Source organism: Xyrauchen texanus, chromosome 2, assembly GCF_025860055.1.
Source record: "Xyrauchen texanus isolate HMW12.3.18 chromosome 2, RBS_HiC_50CHRs, whole genome shotgun sequence".
Taxonomy (NCBI): Eukaryota; Metazoa; Chordata; class Actinopteri; order Cypriniformes; family Catostomidae; genus Xyrauchen; species Xyrauchen texanus.
In genome coordinates, this window is record NC_068277.1 from 879,877 (window position 1) to 900,440 (window position 20,564).

The 20,564-nt window shown below is 40.5% G+C and overlaps 1 protein-coding gene across 1 annotated transcript; it reads left to right on the forward strand.

Moving 5' to 3' along the window:
• The first annotated feature begins 157 nt into the window (after positions 1-157).
• Positions 158-19,070, forward strand: ddx47 (DEAD (Asp-Glu-Ala-Asp) box polypeptide 47). The gene is made up of 12 exons (XM_052140281.1): positions 158-354; positions 819-912; positions 1,314-1,502; positions 3,162-3,233; positions 7,723-7,841; positions 8,931-9,002; positions 9,090-9,206; positions 9,336-9,482; positions 13,010-13,147; positions 13,603-13,673; positions 14,221-14,350; positions 18,876-19,070. Exons 1-12 carry the CDS (start codon positions 208-210, stop codon positions 19,068-19,070), a joined length of 1,491 nt encoding a protein of 496 aa, XP_051996241.1. The 5' UTR covers positions 158-207.
• The last annotated feature ends 1,494 nt before the right edge of the window (positions 19,071-20,564 follow it).

Below are 20,564 nucleotides of genomic sequence, written 5' to 3' on the forward strand. Positions count from 1 at the left end.
AGTTAAAAATAATTTACTGAACTAATGTCATGCTGACAATGTCATGCTGACAAGATGCCTTTTCATTTGCAGCTATATTTTTATTTAAATTACAGCGAGTTCCATTAAGTGAACATAATTTCCCATAAGCCATAGCGAAATGTATGCGTCACTTCCGGCCATGCGCAGTGTCTCGAACAAGTAACACATGGGTGCAGAGCAGCAAACATGGCGGAGCAGAGAGAAACGAATACAGAAGAAGAGAAAATAAACACACAAACTGCCGAAGACAACACAACAGAAGACACAAACATTGAAGACACAAACACTGAAGACACAAACACTGAAGAGAGACACGTGAGCTTCAGAGATCTGGTGAGATTCACTACAGTTCGATTCAGTTCACATGATGAATCTTTCATTAGAGAGCTTCATTCATTCACAGCTGTAAATGTGTTTGTTATTCTCTAGTGATGCACCATGAAGCGTTCTCAATTATTGAGGTTTTCATTAAAAAAAATCATTAAAATAATCTTCATTAATCTAATATTTTCTGTGTGTGTGTGTGTGTGTGTGTGTGTGTGTGTGTGTGTGTGTGTGTGTGTGTGTGTGTGTGTGTGTGTGGGAAATATTACTATCCATACATGTTTTTGTATTTTTTAAAGCTGTGGATTTTCAGATATTTGAGACATTATAGATGGGTTAGGGGTGAAGTACCCTAACATTGTAATTCGTAAAACTATTCTAATAAATATCTTCACTTAAAAAAAACTAACTTTTTTTTTTTTTTTTTTTGATAAAGTCTCACAAATATAACAAAACTTGTGTGTGTGTTTTAGGGTGTCACTGAAGTTCTCTGTGAAGCTTGTGATCAGTTGGGCTGGAAGAAGCCGACCAAGATCCAGGTGGAGGCCATTCCTGTCGCTCTAGAAGGTGACCAGCTCCATACAAACACACTAACACAGACACACACAACACAATTAAACTCACACATACACACAATCAAACACATACACAGAACACACTTAAACAACCACAACACACAAACAAACACATACACACACTAACCCTAACAAAGACAACACACACAATTAAACTCACACAAACACACTTACACAAACAACCACAACACCCAAACAAACTCATACATACACAACACACTAACACAATCAAACACACATACACAACACACTAACACAATCAAACACACATACACAACACACTAACACAATCAAACACACATACACAACACACAAAGTTCTTGAGTTTTGGTTGGTAGTTTGTCTTATAGCTGCTGTGTGTGTGTGTGTGTGTGTGTGTGTGTGTGTGTTCAGGTCGTGATGTCATCGGTTTAGCAGAGACCGGTTCAGGGAAGACCGGAGCGTTTGCTCTTCCTATCCTTCAGTCTCTCCTGGAGTCTGCGCAGCGGCTGCATTCACTCATTCTGACACCCACACGAGAACTCGCCTTCCAGATCTCTGAGCAGTTTGAGGCGCTCGGCTCCAGCATCGGCGTCAAGACAGGTATGTGAACCCCGTCATGTGTGATAACTGTCCATGTTAATGAGGGAAACATATATCGAAAATCAACAGGACTATTGATTGTATCTCTGGACCGTAATATTGGAGCAGTTTCATCTTTGTTGTTATGAGTCCCAGTCAGCAGAAACACACGATGCACTGTGAGACGAAATACAGGTCTGAGACCAGTTTATTAATAAAAAACATGATGCACTGTGAGATGAAATACAGGTCTGAGACCAGTTTATTAATAAAAAACATGATGCACTGTGAGATGAAATACAGGTCTGAGACCAGTTTATTAATAAAAAACATGATGCACTGTGAGATGAAATACAGGTCTGAGACCAGTTTATTAATAAAAAACATGATGCACTGTGAGATGAAATACAGGTCTGAGACCAGTTTATTAATAAAAAACATGATGCACTGTGAGATGAAATACAGGTCTGAGACCAGTTTATTAATAAAAAAACATGATGCACTGTGAGATGAAATACAGGTCTGAGACCAGTTTATTAATAAAAAACATGATGCACTGAGATGAAATACAGGTCTGAGACCAGTTTATTAATAAAAAACATGATGCACTGTGAGATGAAATACAGGTCTGAGACCAGTTTATTAATAAAAAACATGATGCACTGTGAGATGAAATACAGGTCTGAGACCAGTTTATTAATAAAAAACATGATGCACTGTGAGATGAAATACAGGTCTGAGACCAGTTTATTAATAAAAAACATGATGCACTGTGAGACGAAATACAGGTCTGAGACCTGTTTACGGATAACGATGCGCCGTGAGAGAAAATGCAAAACACGTGATGCGCCGTGAGAGGAAATCCGGTTCCGAGGCCAGTTTATGGATAAAAACACGTGATGCGCCGTGAGAGGAAATCCGGTTCCGAGGCCAGTTTATTGATAAAAAACACGTGATGCGCCGTGAGAGGAAATCCGGTTCCGAGGCCAGTTTATGGATAAAAAACACGTGATGCGCCGTGAGAGGAAATCCGGTTCCGAGGCCAGTTTATTGATAAAAAACACGTGATGCGCCGTGAGAGGAAATCCGGTTCCGAGGCCAGTTTATGGATAAAAAACACGTGATGCGCCGTGAGAGGAAATCCGGTTCGAGGCCAGTTTATTGATAAAAAACACGTGATGCGCCGTGAGAGGAAATCCGGTTCCGAGGCCAGTTTATGGATAAAAAACACGTGATGCGCTGTGAGAGGAAATCCGGTTCCGAGGCCAGTTTATGGATAAAAAAACACGTGACTGGTCATGAACTGATTCAGTGTTCTGTGTTCATGGCACGTCTTCATTAACATGAAATCAGATAATTTGCTAAATAAATGGTATTGTTATGTTCAATATCATTGTAATAAACTATATCATTATATATAATAATATAAGTAATCATATATTGAATTATTTTTATTTGTGGAGAGTTAGTGACCTTTTTATTGGCATATCATGCAGCTAATTCGATTTTAAAATGTTAATTTATTGACAGCACTAACTGAATGAAACATGGAGATTAAAATATCATTTATTCTGTTTCACATTTATCACTAATATTCAATATTTATTGGATTCCACACACACTCTTATTAATGTCATCTCTCTCTGTGTGCATATGTGTGTGTGTGTGTGTGTGTTTCAGCTGTGATTGTTGGAGGGATCGATATGATGTCACAGTCGCTGGTTTTGGCTAAGAAACCTCACGTCATCATCGGTAAGAGCTCATTTTAATGTGGATATTCTGCTTTGCACATGTTCAAATCTTTGATTATTTAAAATTAAGAACACATGTATTTATGTTCATGTGCCATTGAATAAGATAAATGATTTGTAATGAAACATTGTCTCAGCTGTTGAGTGTGTGATATGACAGTCATGTGATCAGATTTACATTCATGAGTTGAATTTGAATTGACCACACCCACAGGAAGTGTCAGAATACAGCCACACCCACATTTATTCATTTGGCAGATGCTTTTATCCAAAGCGACTTACAAAAGAGGAAAACTTAAGTGAATCATCTTAAGGAGACATTTGTATGAAAAGTGCCATACTACAAAGTTTCACTATCATCAGAATAGCATTCAAAACAGATCTAAGTGCAACGAGAATTTTTATTTAATTTAATTTTTTTAGTGACCGGTTCAGTGCTCTTGGAAAAGATGTGTTTTTAGCCGTTTTTTGAAGATAGAGAGTGAGTCGGCTTCACGGATGGAGTTGGGAAGGTCATTCCACCACCGTGGTATGATGAAACTGAGAGTCTGAGAAAGTGTTTTGGTGCCTCTTTGTTTTGGTACGACAAGGCGACGTTCCTTAGCTGACTGCAGGCCTCTGGCGGGAACGTAGCTCTGCATAAATGTTTTAAGGTATGCTGGAGCAGACCCAGTGACTGTTTTATATGCCAGCATCAGGGCCTTGAATTGAATACCTGCATCAACCGGCAGTCAGTGGAGAGAGACAAAGAGTGGTGTAACATGTGCTCTCTTAGGTTTATTAAAGACCAGACGTGCTGCTGCATTCTGGATCATTTGGAGAGGTCTAATAGCACATGCAGGAAGGCCTGCAATGAGAGCGTTACAGTAGTCCAGTCTAGTTATGACAAGGGACTGAACGAGCAGTTGTGTGGCATGTACAGAGAGGAAGGGTCTTATCTTCCTGATATTGTAGAGTGTAAATCTACATGATCTTGCAGTTTTTGAAATGTGGTCAGTGAAATTTAGCTCATCATCAATGGTTACCCCTAGATTTCTGACCGTTTTGGAAGGTGAAACTGTAGTTGGACCCAGCTGCATGGTGATGTTGTGTTCAACAGAAGGGTTGGCTGGAAAGACAAGGAGTTCGGTCTTGGCAGGGTTGAGTTGAAGGTGGTGTTCCTTCATCCAGGCTGAGATGTCTGCCAGACAGGTAGCGATTCGTGCGGTCACTGTGGTGTTGTTGGGCTGGAAAGACAAGTAGAGTTGCGTCTCATCAGCGTCAGAAAAGTGTCAAGAGTACGGTCACACCCACGGGAAGTGTCAAGAGTACGGTCACACCCACGGGAAGTGTCAAGAGTACGGTCACACCCACGGGAAGTGTCAAGAGTACGGTCACACCCACGGGAAGTGTCAAGAGTACGGTCACACCCACGGGAAGTGTCAAGAGTACGGTCACACCCACGGGAAGTGTCAAGAGTACGGTCACACCCACGGGAAGTGTCAGAGTACGGTCACACCCACGGGAAGTGTCAGAGTACGGTCACACCCACGGGAAGTGTCAGAGTACGGTCACACCCACGGGAAGTGTCAGAGTACGGTCACTACTTGGACTTTCATTAGTCCAAGCACATTTTGTGACAAATAATTACGTATTATTTTTGAAGTAACTATTTATTTCCTAATTGGAAGAATTGATTTTATAAACTTAGACGTACCATTTCTTGAAAAGGATTTAGTTTTTGCTGTACAGCACCAGAAACGGTCCAGCACATTGTTTTTAAAAAACTCCATTAAAATGTATTCAAAATTAGGGTTATTTATCGTTTAATAAATTGAGCAAATTAGAGCATTCTGGGAAATGAAGTGTTCTGCACCATGGCCAATAATGAAAATGTAATAAATATTGTGAAATAAATGAAATTCAAATTTCTTGGTAATCTTATTTGATTTATTATTGATTATTAATACTGTAAAGAGTGATGTGTTTGTAGAACTTAAAGAAATGAAGTTTGCATTGATTTTATAAAGTTGAATTCATGTATTTAAAATGTCAACCTGCCACAACCTTTACATGTGAAATATTATTGTTTACATATTTATCAATTACATATTAAAATGAAACGAGTAGAGGAATATTTTTCAACATCTCATGAACATTTCTATAATATTCCATGGAAAGTGAAGCGCTTGCTGTCTTCAATAATATCACATTTAATATCACTAACACTTATGAGGAAACATAAAACCTCAAAACTTAATGCATAAAACACAACAACAATGCAAGCATATCATTCATGCCCACATGCATGCTGGGAAAAGATTCAATGGGGCTGAACCAAATGAAAGTTTTTTTTTGTTGTCCAATTTGAACTTCAATAAATGCAGTAAAAATACATAATGCTTCTCCATTACGTTTACTAAAAACTGCAATAATAAATCTTTGATCTTTAAGATGTTTTTTACAGCGTGTTGTTTCTGGAAATACTCCAGTTGTTATGCGTGTGATAATATTATAACATGTTTCAGTAAAAATACCTTTCAAAACAGATTCATGAATTGGATTGGCATTGCTCATTCAGTCCAGAGTGGGGGTGGGTGGTAGACTGGCACTAAATGTTTGGCGACTGGTACCTCAGTGCCCATACTAAACAAATAAAGATGAAATCACACAAAGTCTTGCCGTTGCAAATTCTGCATTTGAATCTTTCTTGATTAACCCTTGAAACAAATAACACTGCTCATTATTCATTGAATTATAATTATTATTACTGCATGTAATCGATATCACAAGTGTACTGAATCACAGCTGTCACGTCAGATTATTTTAATTTTTACTGTGCAGAATTATATATTACCAAAAACAATATTATATTTGATTAATCAGTCGATTATAATATTTCATTAAAACAAATCATGGAATCCAGAAATATTAAAATGCAGAATTTGCAGCAGCAAGACTTTATAATAAACTGCAAATTAATAATAATATGTTTATTCTGTAGGTATTGTTTAAAAAGTCAATTACAGAAACAACAAGATACTGAACTGTTCCTGTGCAGTAATCATTATTATTATTATTATTATTATTATTATTATTCAATTATACATTTGATACATTTTAAATTAATAATTCAAAAAATATGTTTGACAGTGTGGCATAGAATTAAATTGAGTATAGATTTAGAAAGAACTAAATATTAAAATGCTAATAATACTAGCAATGCAGCTCAATGTGGTAATACTGTAGTATTTTGTGTGACGTTATCGTAAATCTCTTTTACACCTGGAGTTAATGAATACAGCGTTTCGTTTTGCTCCCCAGCGGTACATGCACAATTATCTTTATTATGTTTGTTATTTAATATCTCATTGATGCAGCAACTGTGTTTTCTGAATTAACTCAAATGAACCGTGAGCCCAAAACTGCACTGCACTGAACTGTCCCATAAGGGGTAATGCTCATCTGCTCTCGGCTCAGTTATTCTCTCCGGAAGACTGAAGAGTTCAACTTTTAACAGTGTGTTCATTGTTGATGCCACAAAGCAAACACTCACGTTCATCGTTACGCTGCTTGACGTTTCCTGCCGTTACGAGTCGGAGTGAAGCCGTGGTTTCCAAACTCGCATCACGGAATTAACATGATCACAGATTAACATGATTTACTGTCAGAAACAGACTCAACCGTCACACTGAATATGGTAAATAAAGGTCTGTAAGGTGATTTGAGAATGGGTTAGTATTTGGTATGTGTCTCTTTTGCCTTAATTCATGTTATCCATCAAATAAATATTCATAAATCAAAAATATAGCTGCAAGCATCAATGATTGTAGCCAAACCCTAAAGCCATAAACACAATGCAAACAGCTCTGGCACAAGTCACAGCGTTTATACCAGCTGAAGCGGGCATCGAACCGGGGTTCACCCAGTCTTTCGAAATAAAGCTCTAACCACTGTCCACACAATCGACAATCTGACGTCAAAGACACGTTCTTGGTTGAGAGTATACAACTGTTTCTGACAGAATAATTACAGCTTAGTTTTTAAAGAAAGTTTGCATTATAGTAAGCACAATATGAAGACTATCTGCTCTTTCCTGGACTCTAACTCACAACCGTTTTTTCGTGTCCCATCGCAAACTGAGAGTATCTGGACGTCAGACTATTTAAAACTTGAGCAGAAGGGTTAATTTGATTGGTCGGATGACTCACTGCGTCTCTGATTGGCCATTGCCATTTCAATGCTCAGCGCACATGTCTGGCATTGGTTAGAAATTAACCGCTGCAAAAACCCATTCTAAATAGAAACCATTAATGCAACAAGACTAGACTTAAATAATCATCAGTTTTCACGATTACATAATCATAATCGCAATTAGTTCTCTAATAATTGCCCTAATACTAACTTATACAATCAGGGCTTCTGCCCCTAATAATCATCACATCCCCCGTTCAAATGATCTTCTCAAAACAAATATAATAAATTCTTCTGTCTGTCGTTCTCTCACTCAGCGACTCCGGGACGATTGATTGATCACCTGGAAAATACAAAAGGGTTCAACCTGCGAGCGCTCAAATATCTGGTGATGGATGAAGCCGACCGCATTCTTAACATGGACTTTGAGTCTGAGGTACGCCACACACACACACACACACACACTCGCGCACACTCACACACACCCACACATGCTCTCAAACTCCCAAACACTCACACACACTCATACTCCCAAACACTCTCTCTCTCTCTCACACTCATACTCACACACACTCATACTCACACACACTCATACTCACACACACTCATACTCACACACACTCATACTCGCACACACTCATACTCCCAAACACACTCTCACACACACACACACATGCTCTCAAACTCCCAAACACTCACACACACTCATACTCCCAAACACTCTCTCCCTCACACACACACACACACACAGACACACACACTCATACTCGCACACACTCGCGCGCACACTCATACCCCCAAACACTCTCTCACACACACACACTCATACCCCCAAACACTCGCGTGCACACTCATACCCCCAAACACTCTCTCACACACACACACACACACACACTCATACCCCCAAACACTCGCGTGCACACTCATACCCCCAAACACTCGCGTGCACACTCATACCCCCAAACACTCTCTCACACACACACACATTCATACCCCCAAACACTCGCGTGCACACTCATACCCCCAAACACTCGCGCGCACACATATACTCCATGTGGCCATCCGATGTGTTTTGTTGTTGTTTCTGGAAGAGCCCCAAGGGTACAAATTCAGTCTCCTGTCTCCACCAAATGGGATTTGACCAGGAGAAGTCATAGATGCCTGTCCCCCGGGGCCTCCTGCGCAAGCTTAAGTTCTTTACATCGTAGTTTTGTGGTAGTTAATTGAAAAGGTGGAGGGGTTACCAGCCCCTCGCACCTATCCAGAGCCCCCATTTGGCCACACACACACACACACACACACACAAGCGTGACAAATGTCAGTGGAACAGAACAGCGTCCCGTGAGTCCAGCTTGTTGATCGTTACATGAAATCTTGTGCAGTCGAGCTTCACAGAGAACACAAATAGTTCAATCTGTTTCTCCCCAAAAACATTCATGTGAACGATTGAACTAAAACTGTTTATTGAGTTGTTAGCATGAGATCTAATATCACACTTGTTTGGAATATTGTGTGTTTCTGTCAGGTGGACAAAATCCTGAAGGTGATTCCCCGAGAACGACGAACTTTTCTGTTTTCAGCCACCATGACTAAAAAGGTACAAAGAGTTTGAATGTGTGACGGATTTTAAAGTAGGAGCTCAAACATGCAGAATAACACATCGACGTGTTCTCCCGTGTTTCAGGTGCAGAAACTGCAGCGAGCGGCACTTCGTGATGCCGTCAAATGTGCCGTTAACACCAAATACGCCACCGTGGAAAAACTCCAACAGTATTACATATTCATCCCGTCCAAATACAAGGTTAATGATGAGCAAATGATTGTGATGTCCTGTTTATTTAACACATTAAATGTGTTGTTACTGTGTTACTTTGACGTTTTTCATTGTTTATCATCATAATAGTTTTGGAAATGTGTGTTTGTGTTTCAGGACTGTTATCTGGTTTCTATTCTCAATGAATTGGCTGGAAACTCCTTCATGGTTTTCTGCAGCACGTGTAATAACGCCCAGCGTGTGGCGCTGTTGCTCAGAAACCTCGGCATCACCGCCATCCCGCTGCACGGACAGATGAGTCAGGTACAGACAGTCATGTGATGATTCACCCAGTGCTCATCATTTACTCATGCTCCTGTTGTGTTAAACATAATAGCAATGTGTTTAACCTCGGAGAAGCCGAATGTACTTCATTTATATTAAATCTGCAAATAAAGGGTCAGTTATTGCTGTACTTATTGATCACGATAAGCTCTTATTTAACCATCCAGATTAAACCAAAGATATTTCTAAATTTAAATTACAGTTTGGACCGTTAGAAAAGTAAATAATAATGATAATAATTGAAATATTAATAAACCGTAACCTCTAGAAAGTTCAACAAAACCCACGTGATTTCTACTTTCCTGAAAGGGTAACAGAGTACTTCACTCAGTCTGAGTTTAAACGAATATCAGTTGCTGCCTAAATTCAGTGTGAGATTTAATGGTGCACATGTTTTATTTTATGATTTAATGACTTTCATCTTTGTTTTTTCAACTGCTTTACCTAAACTAGCGATGTCCCGATACAACTATTCCAATACCGATGCCGCAGCTTTGGCTATTTGCCGATATCAGTCTGATATTTTGTATTATTCTTGAACTAATAATAAAATATATGAAAGCACTTTGCTCAATTAGCCACCCAAAAACTTCTCAAATGGAGAACAAATGCTTCTCCAGTATATAGTCCAAAAGTTGATTATGAAAGTCTGCCACCCTTTATTCAAACACTACAAAACTGTTACTGCAGTACTTAACTGTACCAACAGGGTTAAAGTTAAAAGTACAGCATTGTAAATAAACAAATAAATACAAAACTATCCCTTACATTGCAGCTATGTGCAAATCACAATGGCTCTGTAAGACAAATAACAATATTAACAAACCTTGGGGACGCACACAATGGGGATGACATCAGTTTCGGAGGAGGCACTCACCTCCCTTGTCATCCCCTCTAAAGGGGCCAGAACGGTGGAAGTCTTCTCCAGCACTGGTTTGCTGTCAGGGTTGCTGACGGGTCGTATTCAGACGTATATGCAGATGGTGTCTATTTTTGTGCAATGAGGCTTTCAATCATGTACTGGATGCTGTTCCACTAGTGTGGATGTCCTGCTGCAGATGCTTAGGCTGCATATTTAGCTCTACTTGGATGTTTTCTAACCGTGAATAGGCGAATAGGAGTGTTTAAAGTGGCCTACAATTTTTCTTGCATTGGCTAATGCGTCACTTACGCTGCGCTGCGACAATTACCTGCAGTGTGCGCGCGGAGCATCATAAACTCACCACTCCAAGTCGATCCATGGCCTTCATGTTTTTTGCATTGTCCCTTGAAACTACATGGACTTTTTATTAATCTCCCATTCACACAGCATCTCCTCAAAGGCTGCCGTAAATCCCCTGTGTGCGAGCCACGAAACTCTCGGGCATGCAACATGATTTTTCAAGGTAGAATCAGAGTCCGCGTGCTTGGACTCAACAAGGACATTGTAATGACGTCTGAGCTCCAGATGTCTGTTGTGAGACTAACCGCACCTACATTCTCCAAGAGTTTGGAGAGGAAATCGCAAACTTCGTTGTGCATGTGAGGGATTACCTTTTCCGTTATTGGCGACTGGGCAAATTGAAGCGAGGCTTGAGCTGCTCAATGTCTGCTGTTGGGGCATTTAGATCATCTTTGCAGCCGTTGCTTGCAGACATTCCTGGTGTTGTTCTGTGTGGTGTTAAACCGACCAACAGCACTGCCACGCCTCAAAACATTTGCTTTGCAAATTTTGCATTCGACCGTTGGACTTTTTTCCTCTTTAAGGTTAAATTACTTCCTCACCGCTGACACAACTATTCTGTAAGTTGGCTAACTATCATACTCATGCGACTATAATTGGCTACTACTGTTATCACGTGACCGGCTGCGTCATTTAACTGGATGTGGCAGCAAGGGAAATGCTAATATAAAAGCATTTATGCAATGGTTTAAGCTCGATTTTTCCATGGTTTGTGTTGGATGGGTATCGGATCATATGTTTTTCTCCCCTCCAAACTAGCGTTCTGGGCCAGTATATGCCTGATATGACGTGGATCGGATCGGGACATTCCTAACCTACACATATCATAAGGTTGATTTAATACGCACGGCATAATTTTTAAAGGTCGTCAACCGATATATCTGTACAGATAACAGATTTCATAAACTATTGGTTATCGGCCAAAATCCACACCGATAGTTTTTCCCTGTTGCATCCGGTGCTGGAGCGGCTGGGAAGGGTCCGCTGTTGTTATACAGTATGAGAGCACCCTCTAGAGGCCAAATAAAAAATATCACTTCACTGAAGTCTTGTGGTGTTTTTGACACGTGAACATGACACTAAACACATCAGATGCGGATTTAAAACATCAACACTGAAAAGGTATTTATACAGTACACGTCAAATCATTAGTAATTAATTTGTTGAATAGATGTTGCATTAGTAGTGAGCAGCAGTATGTTTGTCTTCTGAGAGGACGCTAACATTACAGCTGACCTCAAACGGTTGGAACAATGTGACAAAAATACACACAAGTCCTACTTAAATGTTTAGATGTCACGATTGTTCCCATCTATTTGCATTATTTATATCCAGCTCTCATGTTTATGCATTCGTTAGTCAGCTAAGTCACATATTTAAAGCGAGTGACGTGAGAAAGCAAATGAATATGCAGCCGAGAGAAACGTACAAACAAATCAGAAACGCATCTGATTACAATTCCATGTTTTTATCCTCTGTAAAACGACGACTTCAGATCGATCACATTCTTGCACTAATAAAGGCGAAATGCAGAACTAATACAGTTTAACAGAAAGCAGGTGTCTCAATATGCTTTTAAAGCTATTTTTAATTTACGTATCATCTAAAAACAAAGGGAAACAAAGACATTCATCTAGCGTGCATTTTAAATAGAAAAACAAATGGATGGTTGCAACAGCATTCAGTGTGAACAGCCCCTTACAGTTAGTGGAGGTCTTTGTGCGTTGGTACTTGCCCTCTTGTAAGCGTTTCTCAGATTGAGTTGTTTAAATGATGTCAGGAAAGATGTTCAACTAGGAATTGAGATCCTTGCATTCGGTTCCAGTCTGTTGTGATTCGTCTGATTGAACAGCCCCTGACCTGTTGTGAAACCATTGAGTCGACTCCACACCTCAGACGACTATGAGGTGGTGAGTCTTCTGAAGCGTAGAGTCGACTCCATGGTTTGTGTTTGGTTTGTCATTTTCCAGTATTGTCGATCATTGTCTTTGACTGTCACAATCAACATTGTTTTTTTTATCTGATATCTCAAACATCCCCAGCCCTAAAACCCATATGACTTTATTTCTCCTGTGAAATGAACGAGACATTTTTCACAATGTTAACATATAATAAAGTGAATAATGACTCTGGTCTGTTAAGATCCATAAAGGACAAAAATCCCCATAAAACCAGTAAAAGTAATTAATGTGACTCGAGTCATGACTGAATCAGTGTTTGTGTGTGAACTATTCCTTTAATAGTGTGTGTCCTGACATGATGTTGATTGTGTGTTTGTGTTCAGAACAAGCGTTTAGGATCTCTAAACAAGTTCAAGTCAAAGTCTCGCTCAGTGCTGCTGGCGACTGATGTGGCATCTCGCGGCCTCGATATTCCTCACGTAGACTGTGTCATCAACTTTGACATCCCCACACACTCAAAGGTACACACACACACGCACTTGTAGGTACGCACACACACACACTTGTAGGTACACACACACGTAGGCACACACACACACACACTCGTAGGTACGCACACACACACACTCGTAGGTACGCACACACACACACACGTAGGTACGCACACACACACACTCGTGGGTTCGCACACACACACACTCGTGGGTACACACACACACACTCATGGGTACGCACGCACACTCACTCATAGGTATGTACACTCTCATAGGTACGCACACACACACACACTCATAGGTACACACACACACCTCATAGGTACGCACACACACACTCATAGGTACACACACTCTCATAGGTACGCGCACACACACACACTCAGGTACACACACTCTCATAGGTACGCACACACACACTCATAGGTACACACACGTTCAGCTGCTGTTGTGAGTGTTTCTGATTGTATTTTGTCTCTCAGGATTACATTCATCGTGTCGGCCGAACAGCGCGAGCTGGCAGATCTGGGAAATCCATCACGTTTGTCACACAGTCAGTCTCTCGTTCTCTTGTAAAATTAGTTCTGTGTGAGTGTGTGTGTGAGTGTGTGATGTGTGTGTGTGTGTGTGTGTGTGTGTGTGTGTGATGTGAGTGTGTGTGTGTGGATGTGAGTGTGTGTGTGTGTGTGTGTGTGTGTGTGTGTGTGCTTTAACTTTCATTAATTCAACAGTATTTAAACTCAATGTTAACTGCAGCCATGATCGGTGATTTTACTGATATCAGTGAACACCTATACCTGTCAATATACATTTTCAACATGTCAATCACTTTAGTTTTGCTCTTAAAGTTCAACCTAACGGATGCTAGACAAGAATCATGAATATTTTTATTACGTTAGAACGTTTTTTTGTCTAACATACCATTAACTACATAAAACTCTGTTGTGAATGTATATATATTTAATATCATATGAGCAGCCAGTCAGTAATTGTACTGATCTTAATTTTTACAAACATTCAAATCAGACTTGTGTGTGTGTGTGCGCGCGCGCGCGCGCGCGTGCGTGTCTGTTGGCGTGCATCTGTGTGTGTCTGTTCAGGTATGACGTTGAGCTCTTCCAGCGGATTGAAGTGTTGATTGGGAAGAAACTGCCCGCCTTCCCCACACAGGAAGAGGAAGTGATGATGCTCATGGAGCGAGTGAGCGAAGCTCAAAGATTTGCGCGGATTGTATGTTCTGATTCACAACATGCAGTGCATCCGGAAAGTATTCCCAGCGCTTCACTTTTTCCACATTTTATGTTACATGCTTATTCCAAAATGGTTATTCACAGCCTTTGCTCAATACTTTGTTGAAGCACCTTTGGCACCAATTACAGCCTCAAGTCTTTTTGTGTATGATGCTACAAGCTTGGCACACCTATTTTTGGGGAGTTTCTCCCATTCTTCTTTGCAGGACCTCTCAAGCTCCATCAGGTTTGATGGGTTGCGTAGGTGCACAGCGATCCTGACTAGTCTTTCAGTACCTGCCGACAACAAACATCCCCACAGCATGATGCTGCCACCACCAAGCTTCACTGTAGGGATGGGATTGGGCAGGTGATGAGCGATGCCTGGTTTCCTCCAGACATTTGGCCATTCAGGCCAAAGAGTTCAATCTTTTATTCCTCATGGTCCGAGAGTCCTTCAGGTGCCTTTTGGCAAAGTCCAGGCAGGCTGTCATGTGCCTTTTCCTGAGGAGTGGCTTCCGTCTGACCACTCTACCATACAGGCCTGATTGGTGGAGTGCTGCAGAGATGGTTGTTCTTCTGGAAGTCAAGTCAATTTTATTTGTATAGCGCCTTTCACAACACACATCGTTTCAAAGCAGCTTTACAGTATATCAGCATTAACAAACGATAAAACTGTAATGTCTATAAAGTCGATTAATCATCATTGTGTAATTAGATAAAATAGGATTCTTTATCGTGTTTAAAAATAATTAAATAATAATTGTATTAATAACCCCAGTGAGCAAGCTGTAGGCGACTGTGGCAAGGAACACAAAACTCCATAAGATGTGGCTTAATGGAGAAAAATAAACTTGGGAGAAACCAGACTCACTGTGGGGGCCAGTTCCCCTCTGACTAACCCCACCCTAAACCAGACTCACTGTGGGGGCCAGCTCCCCTCTGATTAACCCAACCCTAACCCTAAACCAGACTCGCTGTGGGGGCCAGCTCCCCTCTGACTAACCCCACCCTAACCCTAAACCAGACTCGCTGTGGGGGCCAGTTCCCCTCTGACTAACCCCACCCTAACCCTAAACCAGACTCGCTGTGGGGGCCAGTTCCCCTCTGACTAACCCCACCCTAACCCTAAACCAGACTCGCTGTGGGGGCCAGTTCCCCTCTGACTAACCCCACCCTAACCCTAAACCAGACTCGCTGTGGGGGCCAGTTCCCCTCTGACTAACCCCACCCTAACCCTAAACCAGACTCACTGTGGGGGCCAGTTCCCCTCTGACTAACCCCACCCTAACCCTAAACCAGACTCGCTGTGGGGGCCAGTTCCCCTCTGACTAACCCCACCCTAACCCTAAACCAGACTCACTGTGGGGGCCAGTTCCCCTCTGGCTAACATCATGAATATAATGTAAATATTACTTGTGTATAGTTAAAATCATGGTTTAAAATTATTAAACTAAGTAAGGGTTAAGGGTCATTGTTTAAACATTGATTGTGTTTGAACTGTAAGATTAATGACCACAGGCTTTGAAGTCCATCTAGATTAATTGCAGAAGTTCACATAGATGCAATTGTCCTTGTTAATTGGCTGATGAAGGCTTTTGTTGGCAATAGGTAGTCTATGCATTTCATTTCAAGATCGTAGTTCATCAATAGACCGAGGTGATGCAGGTTGGAGTTGGCATCATTTCATCCTCTGAAGTCCATCATAATAGACTGAAGTGATGTTTGGCACCGGCTGCATTTAGTCATCATCATTCAGCGACATTTAGCAGTGGAGTCCAACATGAAGCAGGAATGGTGCTGGATCCAGCCGGTTCTGGTGACCTCAGGATAGTCCCGAAGTTGAGACAAGGAAACAAATAAAAAGATGTAAGCATAGATGTCATTCAATTTATTGTAAAGTTAGAGATCATGCTCTATGTTTCTGGTTTCTGGTTCCAGGAGACCCAACTAAATCAGCCTAATTGTGGGTTGGAGGATAAATTAGGTGTATGCCTGGCTAAATAGATGAGTCTTTAGTCTAGACTTAAACTGAGAGAGTGTGTCTGCATCTCGAACAGTGTTAAAGAGACTATTCCATAGTTTAGGAGCAAATATGAAAAGGATCTTCCTCCTTTAGTGGGTTTTGATATTCTAGGAACTAATTGGCCAGAATTTTGCGATCTTAATGAACGTGTTGGAATATAGCGTGGTAGAAGATCACTTAAGTACTGCGGAGCTAGACCATTCAAAACTTTGTACCAAGTTAACAGAATTTTAAAATCAATACGGAATTTAACAGGTAGCCAATGTAACAATGATAAAATGGGGCTAATATGATCATATTTCTTGGTTCTCGTCAGCACTCTGGCTGCTGCATTTTGAACCAATTGAAGTTTATTTATTGATCTTGCTGGACATCCTCCCAGTAATGCATTACAATAATCTAGTCTTGAGGTCATGAACGCATTAATTAGTTTTTCGGCATCAGCAACCGAGAGCATGTGCCTTAATTTAGCAATATTTCTGAGGTGGAAGAATGCTGTTCTACAAACATTTGTAATTTGATTTTCAAAGGACAGATTGGTATCAAATATAACACCTTAGTTCTTCACTGTTGAAGATGATGTAACAGAACATCCATCCAGTCAAATTATATTGTAGTGGCTTATTTTTAGAGTTTTTTAGTCCAATAATTAGAACCTCTGTTTTGTCAGAATTGAGTAGAAGGAGATTTCTGGCCATCCAATCTTTTATTTCATTGATACACACTGCTAATTTTGAGAATTGTGAAATCTCATCAGGTTTTGAAGAAATATAAAGTTGTGTATCGTCAGCATAGCAGTGCAAACTTATTCCACGATTCCTGATAATATCTCCCGGGGGAAGCATATACATGGAGAAAAACAGAGGCCCTAAAACTGATCCCTGTGGCACTCCATACTTTACTTTTGTTTGGTTTGGTTTGACAATTCCTCATTTACATAGACAAAGTGGTAGCGGTCTGCTAAATATGACCTAAACCATGCTAATGCAACTCCACAAATTCCAACATAATTCTCCAGCCTATTCAAGAGAATGTCGTGATCTATCGTGTTGAATGCGGCACTAAGATCTAAAAGCACTAGAAGACAAATGCAGCCGCGATCAGATGATGAGAGTCATGTGTAACTCTGATAAGTGCAGTCTCTTTACTGTGATGAGGCCTAAATCCTGACTGAAATTCTTCATATATACTATTTCTCTGTAGAAATGAACATTGGGAGGATACTACCTTTTCTAGTATTTTTGACATAAACGGGAGATTTGAATTCGGTCTATAATTAGCAAGTTCTCCAGGATCAAGTTGATCTTGATCAAGGATCTTAATTAGCGGTTTGATAATTGCCATTTTAAAGTTTCTTGGGACATGTCCTAAGCATAGCGAGGAGTTAATGATATTAAGAAGAGGTTCTGAGATTACAGGAGATACCTCTTTTAAGAGCTTAGTTGGTATAGGATCTAACAAACAAGTTGTGGCTTTTGATGTTTCGATAAGTTTTCTTAGCTCTTCACGACCTATGATAGCGAAGGATTGAAGTTGCACATGAGGGAAATTATTCGACACTGTTTTCTGAGGTGCTATGACAGATGATTGCATAATTCCAATTTCATTTCTGATTATTTAAATTTTATCTGTAAAGAAATTCATGAAGTCATTACTCTTGAGCTGTGATCTCCTCTCTCAGAGTGTCTTGGTCACTTCCCTGACTAAGGCCCTTCTCCCCCAATTGCTCAGTTTGGCCGGGCGGCTCTAGGAAGAGTCCTGGTGCTTCCAAACTTCCATTTACAGATGATGGAGGCCATGTGCTCATTGGGACCTTCAATGCTGCAGAAATGCTGGAGCTCTGTCAGAGTGACCATCGGGTTCTTGGTCACCTCCCTGACTAATGCCCTTCTCCCCCGATCGCTCAGTTTGGCCGGGCGGCTCTAGGAAGAGTCCTGGTGGTTCCAAACTTCCATTTACAGATGATGGAGGCCATGTGCTCATTGGGACCTTCAATGCTGCAGAAATGTTTCTGTACCCTTCCCCAGATCTGTGCCTCAATACAATCCTGTCTCAGAGATCTTCAGACAATATCTTGGACTTCATGGCTTGGTTTGTGCTCTGACATGCACTGTTATCTGTGGGACCTTATATAGAAAGGTGTGTGCCTTTACCACAGGTGGACTCCAATCAAGTTGTAGAAACATCTCAAGGATGATCGGTGGAAACAGGAAGCACCTGAGCTCAATTTTGTGTGTCATGGCAAAGGCTGTGAATACTTGTGTGCAAATTAGCAAAGATTCCAAACAAACTTCTGTCATGTTGTCATTATGGGGTATTGTTTGTAGAATTTTGAGGAAAATAATGAATTTAATCAATTTTGGAATAAGGCTGTAACATAACAAAATGTGGCAAAAGTGAAGCGCTGTGAATACTTTCCGGATGCACTGTATTTGTCTGTTTATGATTCATAGTGTGAACGAGTATGTCACTTTATGAACAAATTCATTGTTTCTTTCAGGAGATGAAAGAACAAGGTGAGAAACGGAAAAGACCAAAAGCGGGAGAGGAAGCGGCTGAAGACGGCGAGCAGTCGAGTGGTGTGAGGAAGAAAGTGAAGGGCGGCGCGTTCAGAGGCGGGAGAGGTGGCGGCGGGAGAGGTGGCGGCGGGAGAGGTGGCGGCTCGAGAGGTGGCGGCTCGAGAAGAGGCCGCTGAAAGACATTGTGTTTGTGTAATAAAAACTCTTTTCAACATTCCAGTTTCTTGTATTATTGCACATATTAATCAACATCATCTACAAAAAAATTGTCAACAAATGTACTTAATTCTGTCAGTTTTATTTATAAACCTAAATGTAATTAACTTCATTATTCAGCTGTAGCTTTAACATGATAGAATTCACAGCCCACGGATGGGCCCTTAAATGTACAAAATAAAAGTATGCGATAAACAAAACTGCTGTGTTACATTGGTACACATGCCACATATCTTTGGAAAGCTAAATTTCTTGATTTTCTATTGATATAAACCATTTTAAGATACAATCACAACAGCAGGTACAATCTATATCTTTGTCAGACCACCAACATATAAACAACCAATAACAAAATTTAGGCAACTCACCTATGAACCGTCATAGTATTCCACTGATCCATAACTTCCTGACAAAAACGGTGTTGTTTCATTATCAAATGTCCAAATGATCAAATCAAGTAAAATGTTTAGTCCAAATCACATTATTTCATCAATAAATATCCACAGACTCTTGTTACATCATTTCAAAGCACCTGGCAGCTGTACCTAAACTTTCACATATTATCGGTAATAACTTCAGTTCAGATGTAAACATTTCCTATATCCGGTATCAAAATGGAAGCACGCACTCTGACCTTTCGATTGACACCTCATTTGACCCAATAGGAGCTTCCATGTCCTGTCCAAAGCCTTCAATACCCAACCACAGTCTGTGTCGAATGTAAGGGCATACCCACATTCCTTTGTTTACTGATCAAACCAATTACATCGAAGAGTGGAAATGACTGACGCATCGTATAGCCAATGAAATTCTGAAAACAGTGCTATGCAGCTTTAGTGGGAAGATTAGAGCATGGTTCTGTAATGTGTGTGAGCAAAATTGCCTTGCCATTACTGAGTGTGTCGTAGCGCCTGTGCGTAAAAATATTGGAGAGCTGTTTTGGAACTGTTTACACATTTGTCGATTTAAATATGGTGAAACGGACCTGAAAAACAGGATTTTCACCCCAGGATGTGATATAAGAAGGCATTTACTGTGGAAATGATGAGTTTGGAGATGAAATTTCTGAAAACAATACGGATAATTCGGAGGCAGAGGAAATGTTTATGGAGAGATGAGACATTGCTCTGGACAAGTAAGTGTTTTCTTGTGTTTTATAACATATATTACTGTATATTCCGCATAAATAAGCTTTAGTTTGAATAATGAATACACATTTTGTAATTACCCTTTGTCGTGTATTTCCTCAGTGAGTGTTTGAACCGTTTGTGCGTGTTTTTTGTATTTGTGCGTGTGTGAGTTCATTGAGTGTTTGAACCGTTTGTGCGTGTTTTTTGTATTTGTTTGTGCGTGTGTGAGTTCATTGAGTGTTTGAACCGTGTGCGGTTTTTGTATTTGCGTGTGAGTTCATTGAGTGTTTGAACCGTTTGTGCGTTTTTGTATTTGTTTGTGCG

Bases quoted from the DNA above. Each gene is read 5' to 3' on its own strand.
- ddx47 (XM_052140281.1), top strand. From the start codon at position 208: ATGGCGGAGCAGAGAGAAACGAATACAGAAGAAGAGAAAATAAACACA. The intron at 913-1,313 runs GTGACCAGCTCC...GTGTGTGTTCAG, and splicing joins CATTCCTGTCGCTCTAGAAG to GTCGTGATGTCATCGGTTTA. The intron at 13,148-13,602 runs GTACACACACAC...TTTGTCTCTCAG, and splicing joins ACATCCCCACACACTCAAAG to GATTACATTCATCGTGTCGG.